The sequence below is a fragment of the Dermochelys coriacea genome, chromosome 15 (assembly GCF_009764565.3).
Source record: "Dermochelys coriacea isolate rDerCor1 chromosome 15, rDerCor1.pri.v4, whole genome shotgun sequence".
Lineage (NCBI taxonomy): Eukaryota > Metazoa > Chordata > Testudines > Dermochelyidae > Dermochelys > Dermochelys coriacea.
In genome coordinates, this window is record NC_050082.1 from 25,823,519 (window position 1) to 25,841,268 (window position 17,750).

The 17,750-nt window shown below is 40.4% G+C and overlaps 1 protein-coding gene across 3 annotated transcripts in view; it reads right to left on the reverse strand.

The window, feature by feature from the left end:
• Window positions 1–17,750, reverse strand: part of KDM2B (lysine demethylase 2B) — a 166,378-nt gene that overhangs the window by 138,969 nt on the left and 9,659 nt on the right. For all 3 annotated transcript variants that reach the window (XM_038373649.2, XM_038373648.2, XM_038373650.1), the window contains one exon: window positions 14,271–14,317. In XM_038373649.2, coding sequence (XP_038229577.1) covers window positions 14,271–14,317 — 47 coding nt within the window. The remainder of the gene's footprint in view (window positions 1–14,270; window positions 14,318–17,750) is intronic.

Below are 17,750 nucleotides of genomic sequence, written 5' to 3' on the forward strand. Positions count from 1 at the left end.
AGGAGTGAGTGGGCGAGGTTCCGTGGCCTGCAATGTGCAGGAGGTCAGACTAGATGACCATGATGGTCCCTTCTGACATTAAAGTCTATGAGTCCAGAATTTGAATGAATCTTTTCAATAAAACAAGTACAGTAGTACCTCAGAGTTACAAACACCAGAGTTATGAATTGACCGGTCAACCACACACCTCATTTGGAACCAGAAGTATGAAATCAGGCAGCAGCAGAGACCAAAAAAAAAAAAAAAGCGAACAGTACAGTACTGTATTAAACGTAAACTACTAAAAAAAATAAAGAGGAAGTTTTAAAAAAATAGCTGACAAGGTAAGAAAACTGTTTCTGTGCTTCATTCATTTAAATTAAGATGGTTAAAAGAAGCATTTTTCTTCGGCATAGTAAAATTTCAAAGCTGTATTAAGTCAATGTTCAGTTGTAAACTTTCGAAAAAGTTACGAACAACCTCCATTCCCGAGGTGTTTGTAACTCTGAGGTTCTACTGTAGCACATTTTCAAAAAGCTTTTACTCTCCAGTTTGCTTTCTGCCTTTTACTCATATTGACTAATGAAAACAAAATTGTCACTTTCACTTGCAGTTTTCATTCACTAGCCCAATGGGGTTTTGTTGGAGTTACAAACATATAAAGGGGATTTTCAAAGCCAAGCTCAAACTGGTTTTTGTTTTGAGAGAAAGTGCCAATCCAGTTCTAAGTGAGTGGTTTGGGTTTTTTGGGGTTTTTTTAAATTTTTGTATTTAAAAAAACCCCTGGAACCATGATGATTATTCACATAAAATTAATATTAATCTTTTTAGTAATAACAAAATCTTCTCAAGTAACAGACTGCGGTATTCCTATTCTAGCACAAATTAGAACAAAGAGAGAGCCTGAATTTCACATTTTCCTTTCTCCCCTTTGATAGCTATTGCATTTTTATAATGGAAATCCCAGGGCCTCAGTCGAGTCTCGAGGCTCCTTTACATCTGCTGGTTGGATGCTTCTGACATAAACCACAATACACACTTTACCCTTCATACCCTTGCACAGACTGCATCTAGAGTCATGGAGATGTGGGGAGAATGTTTCCATAAAGTGGGGAGTGGAGGGGGATTTCAAATCCTTAAGAGGGTATCTGCCATTATCATTTAGAACCATGATGCACATAAATGAATATCTGGTACTAAGCTGAAAATCTTCCCTCTAACTGGCTAATCAAGTGTTTAAAAAGTGAAGATACTTCAGATTTATGGTGAATCATTTAATGACTATACCTTATTTTTTCTTTCTGGACCAACTATTATAACCTCCTGTTATTACAGGTACTCTTTTAGAGGAGGAAGGATGGTTCTGCAGTCAAACCCTAGGCCAAGGAGGAAGAGTAACTGAGTTCTATTTCTGGCTCTGCCTGAAAATTTTAGTCCATGAATTGCCCAGACAGCTGCAGCCCTCTGGATAATGCAGATCATAAAGCCCACAATGAAGTGAGAGAGAGATAGGAACAAAGGATTCTCGGTCAAGGGGATCTGGCTATGGGACAAAACTTCCAGAGAACAGGCAAATGCAGAGTATCATCAATAGGAAATGTTGAAAAAAAATCTTTCACCAAAGCAAGAAAGACATAACATTGACACACCCTCATCTATAATACATACACACACAGAGAGGAAAAAAGAGCTATAACATATAAATATCCCAAGCAAAGTTTTTACCCTAAAAAGAGAAAGAGCCAGAGACTCCTTGGTGTCCAGGAGGGACTTTATTATTGCTAATGATTTTATGGAGAATGTGCCAAGATACTACAGTGATAAGAGGCAGTATAAAATCCAAAGGTAGAAGTTTGTCATTTGTCAATTTAATGTTTTAGAACCACAAAAAAGATCTGGTGGAAAAAAAGACGTAATCATTTCATCCCTCCATGCTTGTTAAAACTTTGAGGGGTTAGCTTGGTCAGCATTTGTGCTGGCAACTAGTGTGCGCTAGTCCAAGTAAGGCTGGAATAACAGAAGAGTGGTCACTTTGGCAACCAGTAGCACTTGTGATCTGCACCATTGCACTCTTTTGTTACTAATGTTTCTACTTGTGTAGAAGGCCAGTTCTCTGTCTAATATTTGCCATCTGAATTTAATTATATAAACTTGCTGGAACTTCACACGAGCGTTTTAAAAGAAGTATTTCTCAAATATCTGTTCCTACTCTCCCTGTAAATCTACCTTACAGACAGTTGGGAGGGTAATTTTGGTCAGAGCCTGCATAACTCTCTTCTGCCACGCACATGTTTTGAATTACAGTTCATTTCCTTAATCTTTGCAGTAACATGTACCTTGCTAAAATAAAAATATTGTTTGGTTAATGTCTGAACTGCTACATTGTCATCGCTGCTAACTTGAACGATATCAGAAGAGAGAACTGAACCAAGGTTTCCCTCAAGCTAGCAAAGAGCTCTCAGCTATGGGAGAATGTGGAGGTCATGCAATGTCAAAATCTTCCATGGCATCCCAATAAACAGTCTGTCAAAGTGTGTGTGCACTGTTTAATATTGCATTTCTATAGTATTTTCTATTTGAGGATCTTGGACCACTTCACAAGTGTAAATGAATGTATCCTGGAAGGATGAGAGAAGTACTATCACTGCAGATGGGCAAGCAGAGGCAGAGAGAGATTAAGGGGCCTGCTTTTAGAGGTCCCGTGTGCCCACAATTTCAGTTGAAGTCAATGACAGCTGCCAGAAACTGTGTATTCCTGCAAATGAGGCCCTAAATGGCTAGGCTTGCCTTTGGTTACTCAAGATGCTCTGTCTACAGGGTACGTCTACACTACAGAGATTATACCAGCATAACCATGTCACTGCAGTGATGCTGGCCTAACTGCTAACTCCATAGTACAGATGCAGCCCACATTAAAGAAGGGGTTTATCCATCAGTGTAGAAACACAACCTCCCCAAACAACAATAGCTATGTTGATGGAAGCATTCATCTGTTGACACAGCTGCATCCACCCAGGGGGTTAGGTCAGCATAGCTACATCAGTCAGGCGGGTGGATTTTTCACACCTCTCACAGACATGCCTATGTCCATCTAAATTTTAAGTGTACCATAGACCTAGGACTCCTGAAGAGCTAAACGATGCTGATCAAGTTCCCAGCTGCAGTGTGAGATAACAGGACTTCAAGTCAAACCTACTGGAAGAGTGAGAGTAACATCTCCAGCTGAGCAACACAGATTGGCTCAGGAGAGAATTTTATCTAGTCCATCTCAGACCGAAGAGTGGTGGGAGAGTGTATCGATGGAAATACAAGTATCCTCAAGTGCTTTGTCAGGGATCCAGGAAGGAGCTTGCACCCGAGAATTGGCAATAAATAAATAATAAATAAATAAATAAATAAAATAATGCTGGGTTTAGCCCTGAAAAGAGAACTGATACGCGAGATGTGATTGAGGTACTTCAGAACATGAAGAATAGAGAGAAAACTAAACAGTCTCTCCTTAATTCATACTGCCAGATAGTATGAGAAGAAGAGGACTCTTCAGGATAATAGTAGGTATATTAGAGCAGGAAACAGTTCACACAGCCTATTGTCAGCATTTGACACTCCTTACAGCAAGTGGTCAATGGTAAGGTGTATGTGTAGTTAGACATGCTAAAGCAGGGTCAGTTTTCATGCTTCAAGGGTGTCTGCTGATTATAGCAGGTGTCACATAGCCCTTCTGCCCCACCCATAGAGAACATTGCATACCCAATCATGTGCTTTAGGAGCAGAATACCTATCTGTCTGAAGCAATGATTTGATCTGCTCATCCTATGCCCCTTAGCTCTTTCAAAGGGATAGAGAAAACTACTCAGAAACCGACAACTCCCACCGTATAATTACATCAGAGATATTATGTAGCTCATCAGAATTTTAAAACTCATTTTAAGTGAGCCTAAAAAAATGTGAGAAAGAAAGACAATACAATGACATGCCTCCCAGGATAGGCAAAACCCAGCAACATTAGTTATTGTTAGGTGGAGAAGTGACTTTAACTGTGGATTAAACATTAATTTTAGTACAAAATATGATTTAGTTGACAGAGACAAAGCACAGCCTGTATGCTGAAGTCAGTGTCTTAAATGACGTTTCAATATTCAGATGGATCAGAGGGGCAAAGACAAAACTATCCAGGTTACAAACTGTGCCCTATCTGCATTTCACTGGGAGTTTCAAGTTGCACACAACAGCAAGCGTGCGCACGCACACTCACACACACACACACACACACACACAGAAATGGAGCAACAGAAATAAGCAGGTGGGGTTTTCCTGCAGGTGCCTGAGAGCTTTTAAATACGGGCTGGTGGAGAAAGGTGATCAAGCTTATTTGCTGAAATCCCTACTTATCCAACTTTTTTTTAAAAGGAATCCCACAACTATATAGCTATCAAAGCTTCCTCCCACAAGCTTTCACCAATGACTTCTATCCTTAGAAGGATTTACACTAGATTAAGCAATGATTTAAAAATAATCCACAAACGGCCTCCTAGGAAACTAACTTTGTGGTTTACACTGGCAAGCTGCAATGACAATTAATTGAGCCTCCATATGCTCTAAAGCTGTGGTTCTTAACCTTTATTGTAGCCTGCACCCCTTTGGTTCTCAAAATATGTTCTCACACCCCTTATCAAAAATCGTTGAAGTAGGTCAGTTCTTTAAAGCTAGATATATTTTTTGTTTGTATATTACAATAATCGTTAAAAAATGTATAATGTTAATAAATACAGAGGTTTGATGAAACAAAGTAGTAGTACTTACTTGCCTGTGCTTAATTTGTGTTTTCAATGATTTACCTTCTAAAAAAAATCTGGCATGTCTCGCACACCCAGAAAGGGCATTTCGCACCCCTAGAGGTTGTGTGCACTCCAGGTTAGAGCCACTGCTTTATAGTAATTGCCTTATTCACAAATGACTAATATAATTACTACAAAATTAAAGTCAATATTTTGGAGATTGATTTTATAAATATGGTGTATTATTTCACACAGGCTTTAAATAATACATTTGATGGCACAGTCATCCAACATTCTTTGTGGCCTATGTGTGAAATGAGTCTGGTCATGTTCCTTTGGGACCTTCACTTTTTAATTTGTGACATTAAAGTTGAACATTCAAACACACCAATGTTGACTTAATGCAGATCAACAGATTATTAGAATATACCCACACCAAACATTATATTAAACACACAAGAGTGAGGAAAATGCAGACTGTCTCTTAATTCATATGGCTGGCAGCCTGGAAAATGTTAGTTTTTGAAAGGTTGTTTGTAGTGTTGTTGTAGCTGTGTTAGTACCAGAGTAATGAGAGAGAGAAGGTGAGTGAGGTATATCTTTTATTGGACCACTGCTGGTAGAAAGAACAAGCTCTGTGAACCTCAAAAGCTTGTCCCTTACACTAACAAAAGATGATCCAATAAAAGATATTACTTCACTTCCCAGTCTCTCTCAGTTTTCAAAAGGTTAATTTCAATCATCCACTGGGGGACACCGCTATAGTGTTAGCCAGATTAACATATCAGTGAGCCAAATTCCTCCAGGATGTGACTCCCCCCTGAAGTCACCGGATTTTATACCAGGAAGAATCTGGCCCATTGAGTTTTGCAAGTGAACAATTCTGAGACTAGGAGTGCTGCCCTAGTTACTATTTTTGGAAAGTGATTCACAAGTGAGGCTGCTCTCTCTTTTTTAATACCATCCTGGGCTTTGAGAGTGGAGATCAGTCCTGTGTTATAAGGGGGTGCTTATTAAGAGCACTGTTTTGGGGAACACATGGAGGGAAATAAATTGAAGAGTTGTAAAACAAAGAAAATTATAAGCTTAACCTTAAAGGGGGTATTACAACATGCTGATTTTAGCAGCTTCTCTCTGAACAAATCACTCCAAACTCAACCAAAAAATAGACTCTAAAGGGAAAAATAATAAAAGAGATCACAGAGGGACTTCATCAGCAGCTTCATCTGAGGAATGCAGGTAACACAATCTGTGACACTGACTAGATGAAAAATGGGAAGCAACTATTTAAGCTCAGCTAGGAAGATCCTAGAGAAGAAGACCACTACAGTACTATAGCATAAGGAGAGAACCATTTTCAGAAGAACATAGTCAAAATCCCTGATCCAAATACCCATAAATTTTTGTGACTGGCTCTTTTTCTCAGTTTTGAAGCAAACCTATCTTCACCAAAGTTACTTCAATATCCTGTATGCATGGGGATCTTATTGCAATATTGGACAGTAGAACACTTCAGAAGCAGCAAACACAGCAAGCCTTATTTCCTAAGGACCCTTCTGTGGAAGCAGGGCTTAAACAGGGTATAGTTTTCAGGACCTTGTGGAGGATGTAGAGGCCCCTGATTAGATTTTCTCCAGGGGCCCCAATATAACTTCAGTTCGGTCCTGGAAGGGTTAAGGAGACTGCTCCTTTATACACCACTAGTGGCCCTGCCTCGTTCATGTCCTGGACACAGCTACAAAATGAAGTAACAACTCTTAATTAGTTAGTTATGATCCTGATCCTCCTCCTGTGTTAGGGTGAAGGCCATCTGTCTGGAACCAGTTCCATGGTCTAGTCCATTGTCTATATATCTTTATGTAACACCATCAGATTAGGGCCCAAAACTTGGATTTTGTAAAACCCTGGGGTTGTATTTTTTGAAATGACAAGAAACAATGGAACAGTGTCCATTAAATTACCTTTTTAAATTCACACTTCATTTGAATTTAATTATCCTCCCACAATGTTTGCAAAGTGGACATTGCAAATTGTGCTGCTGCAGGATAACAAGAAAGCAGAACCCAGAGAGGAGCACATATCCAATTCATACTTTGGAACACAAACGGCATTGACATGAACAAGAAGAGGAGAAATGTTACCATGAATGGAATATTTCACATTCATATTTTACCACCAAGGCAAAAGCCTTCTGCAAGGTCAGCCTAGAAAATCTTGACTTAGCTCTTCTGTTCTCCTTTATATACGGCTCTCCCACTGACAGGACAAAACCTACATATGCAGGGAGAATAGCCAGTCTCAATCAAAACTTGCATAAGGATATAGGGGCAAACTTTTTCCCTCCCTGCATGACCTAAATTTAATTTTAGGTCCCACTCCTGGTGGCACAGTTCCTCCAAAGAAAAACCTCCCAATCCACCCTCCCAGTTCCCAATTCCAAACCTCCATTGACACAACCTGAGCATCCGCTCAACGGAAAAAGTAACATTAGACTTATATTAAGGATAACTGAGAAAAAGGGTTTTGCACAGTAAAGTGTCCTTTTCTATACTGTTTGGTCATGTGACTTCATCCCAATTCATATCTGCACTGTTTATTTCATCTTCCTGAGTGTGGGACTGTACATCTATAAACTATGTTTCCCTAGTTCTGCCCAGCCCCCACTGCTCAAATCTCTCCAAGTCACTTTAGAGTTTGGTGTGAATTCAACCATCACACAATTTGCAGACAAGACCAAAACCAGAGGAGCAGCAAACACATAGGAGGACTGAACCAAAATGTTTTAGGAAGCAGTTATCCAGAGTACAGGGAAGGGCCTTAGTTTTTTGGACTATAGCAATCCTAGAAGTCCCGCATTGACTACTACTAGCACAAAGTAGAAACAGATCAGCACAGCTTCAGCTCGAGATATATTGTGCCAGGGTCCAAGAACCAGAAAGTTAAAAATACTGTTTTCTCGTAACTGTCTGCACTTCTTCCATGCTGCCTAAGGCATGGAATGTCCTTCCCTGACGTGGCTTGCAGAGACATTACCTTGTCCTTCAAATCTCACCACAAGACCTACTTCTGCAGAGCCACCAATTAGTGAACAAGGATGAGGAGCAGATATAGATGCTGATACTTACTTTATCAATTTATATAAAAACAGCAGATTTATATCTCTAAAATGTGTATATATCCCTCTTACAACCCCCATCCCCACCCTTTTATTATTGCACATCTTCCCACCAGTGTAATAATTTGGGGCAGGGTCTTTGTCTTCCTTCACATTTGTAAATCAACTAGAGCAAGTGTTTCTGATCTTAAGTAGGGCTGCTGGGGACCACTGCAATACAAGTATTTAATAACAGAATGACTTGTTGAGAGAGAGACAATTGAGCTTTTGACAGGTTGTGGCCATTAAATATAAACTGAAAGTTACTGTCATGAGGGTGGGGGGTTAACCCTTTTTGCCCTGACCACATTCAACTTGCGTAAACAAAAATCTGCCTGCCTAAATTAACTAAGAAGTGTCCTATGCCCTCTTTCTCTTCTGGCATCGGAGAGGCCATGATCAGGCTCACAGACAGGTCATATATTAAGCACACATACTCTGCACATGGATGGAAGAGTCTAATGGTTACAATAGTAACCAAAAGTCAGGAATCCTGGGGTCTGTTCCTACACTGCTTTGGACTTGCTGCATAAAACCTCTCTGCCATCAGTTCACCTCTCTGCCTCAGTTTGCTCCTCTGTAAAACCAGGATAATACTATTTACCATGCCCCATTGTAAAGCATGGCATCTCACAGAGTCTGTGAAGCATACTCGCCACTGTTACAGTAGTGCACAATATGCTCCCAATGCCAAACTTAGGCAATCTTGCTTGGGCCTTTGCTCTATGAACTACTATTAATTTCAGGACAGTATTCACCCTTCAGGCCCAATTTTTCTCCACTTCAGCAAATGACAGTTTGCCATGCACTTCACTGGGGGCAAGATCAGACCCTTATGTCTTCACTAGTTATGGTATAAAGACTTTCTTTACGGCAGACATGACTGAGTGCAGTCTATCTTACTAATCAAGACAAAATGGAAGACTTAATCCTGCACTTGCAGGGGCCACGACTTCCATTTTAAAAGGCCCTTTCCATCAGATGTCAGGATATTATGTTTACAGTTTCTCCGTTATCTATGTCAGTAAAACACAATTATAAACTCACAGTTGAGGCACAAGCCATTACTCATATTTCTTTAAATGCTCAATTTGCAACTGAGATTTTTGGCTCAAATTCTATTTCTTGGCATTTCAAATGCCAAATCAGAAGCAAAATCTAGGTACAGTCCTGTCTGTCTGTTCATCTGCTCCCAAGAAAGAAAGTAAAGGAATGTGAACATAGGCATTTGGTTTTCCTTTAACCCTCTGCTCCGAGATCAAAAGCTGCAGCCAGGACTGCAAGAGTTGACAGAATCAAAGAAATCACAGATGGAAGGGATCTATTAGGTGCATCTAGTCCATCATCCCCTGGGACCCAGGAAGGATTGTTGTCAACAATACAGCTTCTAGTGCTCTGCCCTGTCTAGTTTTTAATGTTGCATCTACATGCACGGATTTAATTCAAGAGGGCATTAGACCCTTTTATATGTTTATGAATGGTTCCCTGGTAAGCAAAAGCAACAAAGTTTTTCAACACACTTCATGAAGAGAATACAATAACTAAATGAAAATAAAACAACATTTTTTACCCCTTTAAACAGTAAATTTGAAGAGAATTAGGTAGACGCTAACACTCTTCTTGAAACTGTAAAGCACTTTATGACAAATGGCAATGACATTCTGCCCTTCAGAACTAGCATTCAGATCCGCATTACAGAATGAAGTTATAAGGCCCTATTAGTTATTAAACTATAGCTGAGTTTTTCCTCTTTTAAAGTATTGTCTGAAGTTCCTAGGTAGGCCAATTGTTTTTTCTCCCTCTCTCCATATATACTCTTGGCTCACAGCCACTTCACAGAGCAGACAAATTCCAATCACTGAAATTAATCCACGGCCTCAGATTTAAAGAGTATCTGAGATGTCATTCATTTGGAGTTAGTAGTCAAATATGTTTAGTTAGAACAATTATTATAATTCTCTAATTTAAAGTGGTCATTCTTTGAAAGTAAAATTGTAATATTTATATATACACACAGACAGACACACACACACACACATACACATAGTCTATAGACAAATGTTAAAACTGTCAAATTGGGGACAATAATTACATTTTATTATAACACTTTTCTAAAGCCCAAAAACAATAATAATATTTCTAATAATAATAGTTTTTTTTAACATTGCACTGAACACAGTTGTTTAAAAATAAATAAATAATGAAATGCAAATATTGCAACATTATGTACCAGAAGTGACACTGGCTATGCACAAGAGTGACACCAGCTTCACTGTCATTCAGAAGGGAGAAATGCAAAGAATAAACAAGAAGCAAAAAGAGTGACAAGTCAACCAGATTTTTAAAATTCTCTTTTAATACTTTAGGCTGGGATTTTAAAAGGGATTTAAAGGGGTTAGACACCCAAATCCATTAATTTCACTGGGATTGAGGCACTTAACTCTTCTAGGTCCCTTTGGAAATTCCAACCATAGGAGTTATTAGTAAGGAAGGTAAAGAAGTTTCTTTATAACATAAAATTTTTAAATCAACAGGAGGACATGATTTTCAAAGGCATTTAAGTCCTTAGGAACCAAAATCCCATTAACGCTCAATCTGATTTATTTTAGGTGCTCTGAAAAATGTTACCCAGTGTCTTTTCAAAATATTCTTTTGACAAAGATATAAATAATTTTTCTCATCCTTTTATCCTGAAGGCTCCCCCGGGCATTTCACAAATTTTGTACACACAGTATTACTGAAATGCAAGTACCTCTAAATTCACAAGGGTGGGGGATTTTTGCCAAAGACATAGGGACACACCAACTCTAAGAAGAAGTTCCATGGGTCTTTAATTCTCACACCGAGCATATGTGAACTCAGTTTTTTTAAGATCTCATGTTAAAATACACCATACACACTAAGCCAAAAATCTTGGATAAATGAGTTGAAACAGTATGTCGTATAAATCTCACTCAACTACAGCTTAGAAAAGGGGTTCTGAAACTGGGGGTCGTGACCCCTCAGGGGGTTAAAAAGTTGTTAGGTGGGGAGTCACAAACTGTCAGCCTCTACTCCCAAGCCCCGCTATGCCTCCAGCATTTATAAATGTTAAATATAAAAAAGTGTTTTAATTTATAAGGAAAGTCGCACTCAGAGGTTTGCTTTGTGAGAGGGGTCATCAATACAGAAATTTGAAACCACAAACTTAGAAACTTTCTGAGGTTATTCATACATATTTAGAAATTAGCCACAGTCCATGGAGTTGCAGCTGTTTCCACCAGGCCCGAATGTGGACCTGCGTGCATTGTAAGGCACTCAGATATTACTGTGATGGATGCTGAATGTCATAAAACTTGAATTGACAGATATGAGCTGCAGACATGCAGATTCTGCAAACATTTTTAGATGGAATTTTTTAAAATCAAGTTTCCACCTGTGATACCAAAGAATCAAACAATAGGAGACAATGTTATTGACCAAATTATAGGTTAGGCTTGGGATCTGTAGAAGGAGCTTATCCAAATACAACAACAGGATTACTACATAATATTCCACGTTGACTTGGTGTGTATACAGAGACCACTCCACCCAATTGTGAGAAATTTCATGCTTCTAACACCAGTTATTCTCAAACTATTATTTTTATTCCCATTCCATTAATTTACAAAATGGAATATTATTTGTAAACATCCTCCTGCTTTGCTATTCATTCTCACACTAATGTTCCTGGCCAATATAAACAGGAATCTCTGCCCACTAACATTTCCAGAGACATCAATTGTGGGGAAGAGACAACTCTCCCACTTAGATTGTTTTTCCTACATAACAGTCTGTTATGCAACACTACACTTCTCCCAGAACTTCTACACATAACCAGTTCAGTGACTTCTCCAGTTTCAGACAGAGTAATGGCAGATCAGAAGTTCTGGTGTAAATCTACACAGCCTTATTCTGGGTTCAACCAACTAGCATTAACAGAAGTCACCTGCTTTAAGCCTCTGTCACACAAAAGAAGAGATTCAACTATGTACAACCTCAGAAGTGTGGATTTTCTCAGCAGCTAAATTATTATTTATTTGTATTTTTGTAGCACCTAGAAGCCCAGTCACGGACCAATACCATGTCATACTAGGCACTGTACAAACAGAACAAAAAGACAGTCTCTGCCCCCAAAGAACTTACAGTCTAAGTAACATGAGATTAAGAAGAGCTCCCTCATTCTCTTACATGATTTCATGTTTCCTATTTTATTCTAACAATGCATATACCATAAGATGTGCTCTAATAAGCCATCAAATAATATTTCCCACTCACTTACACAGTGTCTTCTATACAGAGGGATCTCAAAGCCCTTTATAAATCTTAATTAATTGACACAATGAAGTTTTGCTTGTGAAGCGGGGTACTCTCTATTTGGTAGATGGAAAACTGAGGCCTCTCTCTCTCTTTAAATAGGTTAGATTCTTTTCTAGTTTTAGATTTTATATTCTTATTGTTTAGCTCAAAAGTAATTTTGCAAGTGTGCATTCTGGAGTAAAGTATTTATTAAACTGATTCAAAATGTGGGGTCTTATGGCACTGCCTCAATACAAGTAATTAATAACTAACAATAATTAATATTTCAGAATATGAACCATTCCTGTGAGGTATTATAGCTATGTGACCACTTTACCCACCACTGAAATACAGCAGCTTTGGGATAACACACAACAACTGTTTAACAGGACAAAGTATCACCATGTAATAATTTAGTAAGTAAAGTAAAATAAGTAAAGAATAACATATCTCTCTTAAAGTGCAATGGGATTTAGATAACAATTATCTAGCTTATATTTATGCAGTGTTGTTGTAGCCATGTCAAGGTATTAGAGACAACATGGGTGAGGTAATATCTTTTATTAAACCAATTTACAAAAATTGCCATGGAATTTAATAACAATAGGGATCTTGGTTTTATGTTTCATTCAAAAGGCAGCACCTATAGCATAGGGTTGCCAACCATCCCGGTTTCACCGGGAGTCTCCTAGAATCACACTCTATCTCCCAGAGGCTACTTCAGCCAAACCGGGAGATTTGGGGTGCTAAAAGTCTGGCGTGGCAGCGGGGCTAAGGCAGGCTCCCTTACGTGCCTTGGCTCCACGCAGCTCCCGGACATGGCCAGCACTGTCCCTTTGGCCCTTGGGGGACAGGTGGTCTCTGCACGCTGCCCATTCCCTGAGTGCTGGGAACTGCAGCCAATGGGTACTACGGGGGCAGTGCCTGCGGGCAGAGACCCCACCTTGCCCCCTGCCTAGGAGCCACTGCGAGAGGGATTAGCTGGTTGCTTTCAGAGCTGCCCAAGGTAAGTGCTGACCCCGTGATGCCCTCCTGCACCTCAACCCCCTGTCCCAGCCTAGAGCCCACACCCAAACTCCCTCCCAGAGCCCGCACCACTTCCCACACGCCAACCCCCTGCCCCAGCCTGGTGAAAGTGAGCGACGGGAGAGTGAGGTGGAGTGAGCGGGGGCAGGGCCTCGGAGAAGGGACGGGACAGGGCAAAGATCTTTGGGTTTGCACAATTAGACGGTTGGTAACCCTACTCTAGTAACAGAAAAGGAGTACTTGTGGCACCTTAGAGATTAACAAATTTATTTGAGCATAAGCTTTCGTGAGCTACAGCTCACTTAATCGGATGCTGTAGCTCACGAAAGCTTATGCTCAAATAATTTGTTAGTCTCTAAGGTGCCACAAGTACTCCTTTTCTTTTTGCGAATACAGACTAACACGGCTGCTACTCTGTAACCTACTCTAGTACTGCAGCATTCTTGACGACAATCAGAGGGCACTAATTCAATATGATTCAGAGGGAAAGTGCCACCTATCAAATCACCAAAGCTGTTTCATTAAGCTTCTTCACTTGATCTCTCTTAAAGAATTCCCATCAAGGCACTGACCCAGCCTAATCCAGGATAACCTTATGAGGAGTTCACAGCACAAGGTGATATGGCTATCACCGAGCTTTAAAAAAACAGTTGCTCAACCAATCACAGCAACTAGCTCAACAAGTGAAACTGTTGCTTTCCAAGAAAAAATGTATTTGCAGTTAACTACTGGTGCCATTTGGCTGGGAGGACAGGTATCTGATACCTGTTAGTGTAAAGCATTCACCTTATTTACAAGAGGCCATTTATACTGCATGTGGTTCACAGCTTGGTCTGCACAATTGCTAATAAGGTTTTTCTCCTTTTTCATTTATGAACTGCTTCTCCATGCCTCCTCCCAGATTCTGTGAGTTATCACATGTGTCTACAAACATATGTGGGCACTTACACCAAGTTAATATTTAAAAGCAATACTGAACTATATAGAGTTAGTTCAGTAAATTCAAAATAACTTACCCACTAATAGCTTCACATCTCTGACACTGAAATCCCGGTCAGGCATTCTATAATTAGAAAAAAAAAAAAGCAATGTTAAATGCTATCGAAGTGTGACCACATTTCCTTTACAAGGATAAAATAGAAATAAGATTATGGTATTTGTTGATATTGCAATACACAAGGTTATTACTAGCAGGGATCAAGCATGGTTTCTCTGAGCAATGTGGCCAGATTTTGTTGTTGTTGTTGTTTTTGACGGGGGAAGACAGGGAGTGGTATCAAGAGACATTATTGGCTTTTCGAGGTAAGTTTGGTTAGCACTAGTACCAAAAAACTGTCTCTGCTCACAAGTGGGGAGCCTGTGCTAGAATCCTGCTAGCAGCAATTACATATGGTCAGGTCTTTTGACAAAACTCAATAATATTCTACACTTCTATTGAAACTTCCAGTTGACGATCTCAAGCACTTTGCAAACAATTAACCCTCACAATATCCCCATGAGGTAAGTGTTATCTTTTTGTTCCTGTCATTTGCATTCTCTCTGCAAGGGCCCCATGGCTGTGGAATTCACTATCTTCCTTGTCTGAAACAGACCCAATCTGATAACCTTCAGGGCTCATTGCAAGGCTCAGATTTTTCCCAACCACTTGAGAATGGGGAAGAGGAGAACTGTTTGAGGACAAAGGGGATTTGAGGTGACTATTTTAAACTGATGCACTTGACCCCCATAACATAGAAATACTGTAGCTATAAGGCACCTAGAGCAGATGGATGGGTGCCCTTTTTAGCATTTGTATAAATCATCATACACAAACAAATAAAATAAAAGACAGGCCTGACTAAGAGGCAAGTGAGCAAACCCAATCTGCTGAGAACTCCTACTGCCCTAGCACCAGTGAGTAGTATTTATAGAAACAGACAAGGTGGAGGAATAGCTTCCTTCCCTTCAAAATGAAACTACATACTCATTACTTTGGAGAGGACATCTAGAGCTGGTTTGTTATTCTCTACAATCCCTGACCGTGTCCTGTGCCAGAGTGAGAATTCCACAGTGCTGAATGCAAACTGAGTGGTCAATGTTGTGGAGCCCACTTCATGCTAGGTTTACAGCTAGGAAGTCCAGCTTTAATTTACACCATCTCCACTGACTACTTATACCTCCCTCTGTAAGCTTTGATATGCTGCCACAGAAACAAAAAACCCTGCTGCTCCAAACATACCCTTTTCCCTCCTATTCCACCCACCATAGATGCTATGCTCAGCCCTTGCACAATTACAACTGATTTACCCTGCACTGTGGCACAAATTGCAGCTCCACAGACTTCCAGCACCATCTATGCCATCAGTAAATACCATCCATTTGTCAAGTCTGATTACAAATCCAGAATGTCAGCAATGGGGTTGGGTGGAGGGAGAGAACAGCTACTTTTTCTTTGCAATATCATTTTCATTTATACTGCAGCTTGTAAAAGAGGATCTCAACGTGCTTCAAAAGCATTGAGGCCACGTCTACACTAGAGACCTTATAGCAGCACAGGTGTACTACTGCAGCTGCGTTGCTATAAGGTCTCACATGTAGCCACTCTATGGCAACGGGAGAGAGCTCTCCCATTGGCATAACTAAACCACCTGCAATGAGCAGCGGTAACTATGTTGGTGGGAGAGCATCTCTCACCGACATAGCACTGTCCACACCAGCGCTTCTGTCGGCAAAACTTTTGTCACTCGGGCGCATGAAAAAAACCACACCCCTGAGCGACATAAGTTTTGCCAGCATAAGTGCTTGTGTGCATAGCTACCACTACTCATTGAGCCGTTTTTATTATGTCGACGTGAGAGCTCTCTCCTGTCGGCATAACGCAGCTACATGAGCACTCTTACATCGGCACAGCTGTAGACATGGCCCGAGTTAACAAAACTCACACAACCATATGAGTTTGGTAAAGGATATATAAGGATCACTTTTTCCGAACACCAAACGAAGCCACTCCTGGGGTAGCACACAGTTGTACAGAAACACTATACAACAGTTTAGAGCAGAGAGAGAAGACTAACGTATCCAGCTGAAACTGCAGGAGAAATTAGGGAGGCAGAATGTAATTACCTGACTTTCAATTTGGCCTAACATTAGGGTTAACACACCAACATAAAATACAATCCTTGGGATCTGTACTGACCGTAAGTGTTCAGTTTCAGTTTTCTGTTTCATACAAAACATGTCACCTCCAACAAAACAGTACCTGAATAATATGATATGTATTGATACAGATGCACAGAGTAGAGTGCCAACTATCAGTCACTAATATTTCTTCCTGAAGCACCTTCAGGGGTTCTCACAACAAATTTTTTGGTTGCCTCAGAGTATGGCCACTCTGACAATTTTTCCTACAATATACGATTAATTTTAGGAAAAACAAATAAATATGCAAATATACATGTCCAAACCATTGTAATTTATTTAGGTAGGGTTTTGCAGACTCAATAATAAAAATAATGTACAGTTGTCTCTATTCTTTACTGGACCTAAACAGAATAGAAAGACAAATAATATGCTTTGCGTGTTTTGGTTTTTTGGTTGTTTTTTTCAGACTTGCTAGCTAGTAAGCCTGCTACTGTGAAAACTGATAGTCGTGTATTTGTTAATATCACTTTTCACAGCAGATTTACTCAACCTCAGCAAGCTGGAGGACAAATTAAGTCCTGGATAGGGAGTTGGATGGGGGGCTGGAGGAGGCAGTGGGAGTCAGGGCAATGGTGCAGGAGGCTGAAGCCTGAGGTCCCGCTGCACAGCTGGGGACTGGAGGAGGCAGTGGGGCCAGCAGCAACATGGGAGGGCGATCCCAAGGCCCAAAGCCTGGCGGCTGGGGAACGGAACCCACCGCTGCACGGCTAGAGCCTGCCGCCCACCACCCCAGGGCTGAAGGCCAAGCCCCACGGCCTCTTGGATGCTAGAGAACACATACTGGTTCCCTGCTCCTACAGTGTTTGGGGCTCCAGAAGGGGGTAGGAGCCACTGCTTCCCCCCTACCCCTATCACCACCCAGGAGGCTGTGGCCGCAAGAAAAAACCCTGGTGGCCGCATTCGAGAAACGCTGTAGGTGTTCCTTAGAAAGGTTTCCAATTCATGTACTGACCTGCGCCAAGGCTGGTTAGCTTGTGAGTTCTGATTAACTGCAGCACAATGTCAGATGGTTAAAAGAGACAATATGTCTTTTCAGACGCACCATCTCTCCAACATACAATCATCTTACAACTGCCAATGATCATGGGAGTGTCTAATTGTTCCAAATATCTCCCTAAGGAAGACAATGGCTGCTAAAAAGAAAATGAGTACTTGTGGCACCTTAGAGACTAACAAATTTATTGAGCATAAGCTTTCATGAGCTACAGCTCACTTCATCGGATGCATTCGGTGGAAAATACAGTGGGGAGATTATATACACACACAGAGAACATGAAACAATGGGTTTTATCATACACACTGTAAGGAGAGTGATC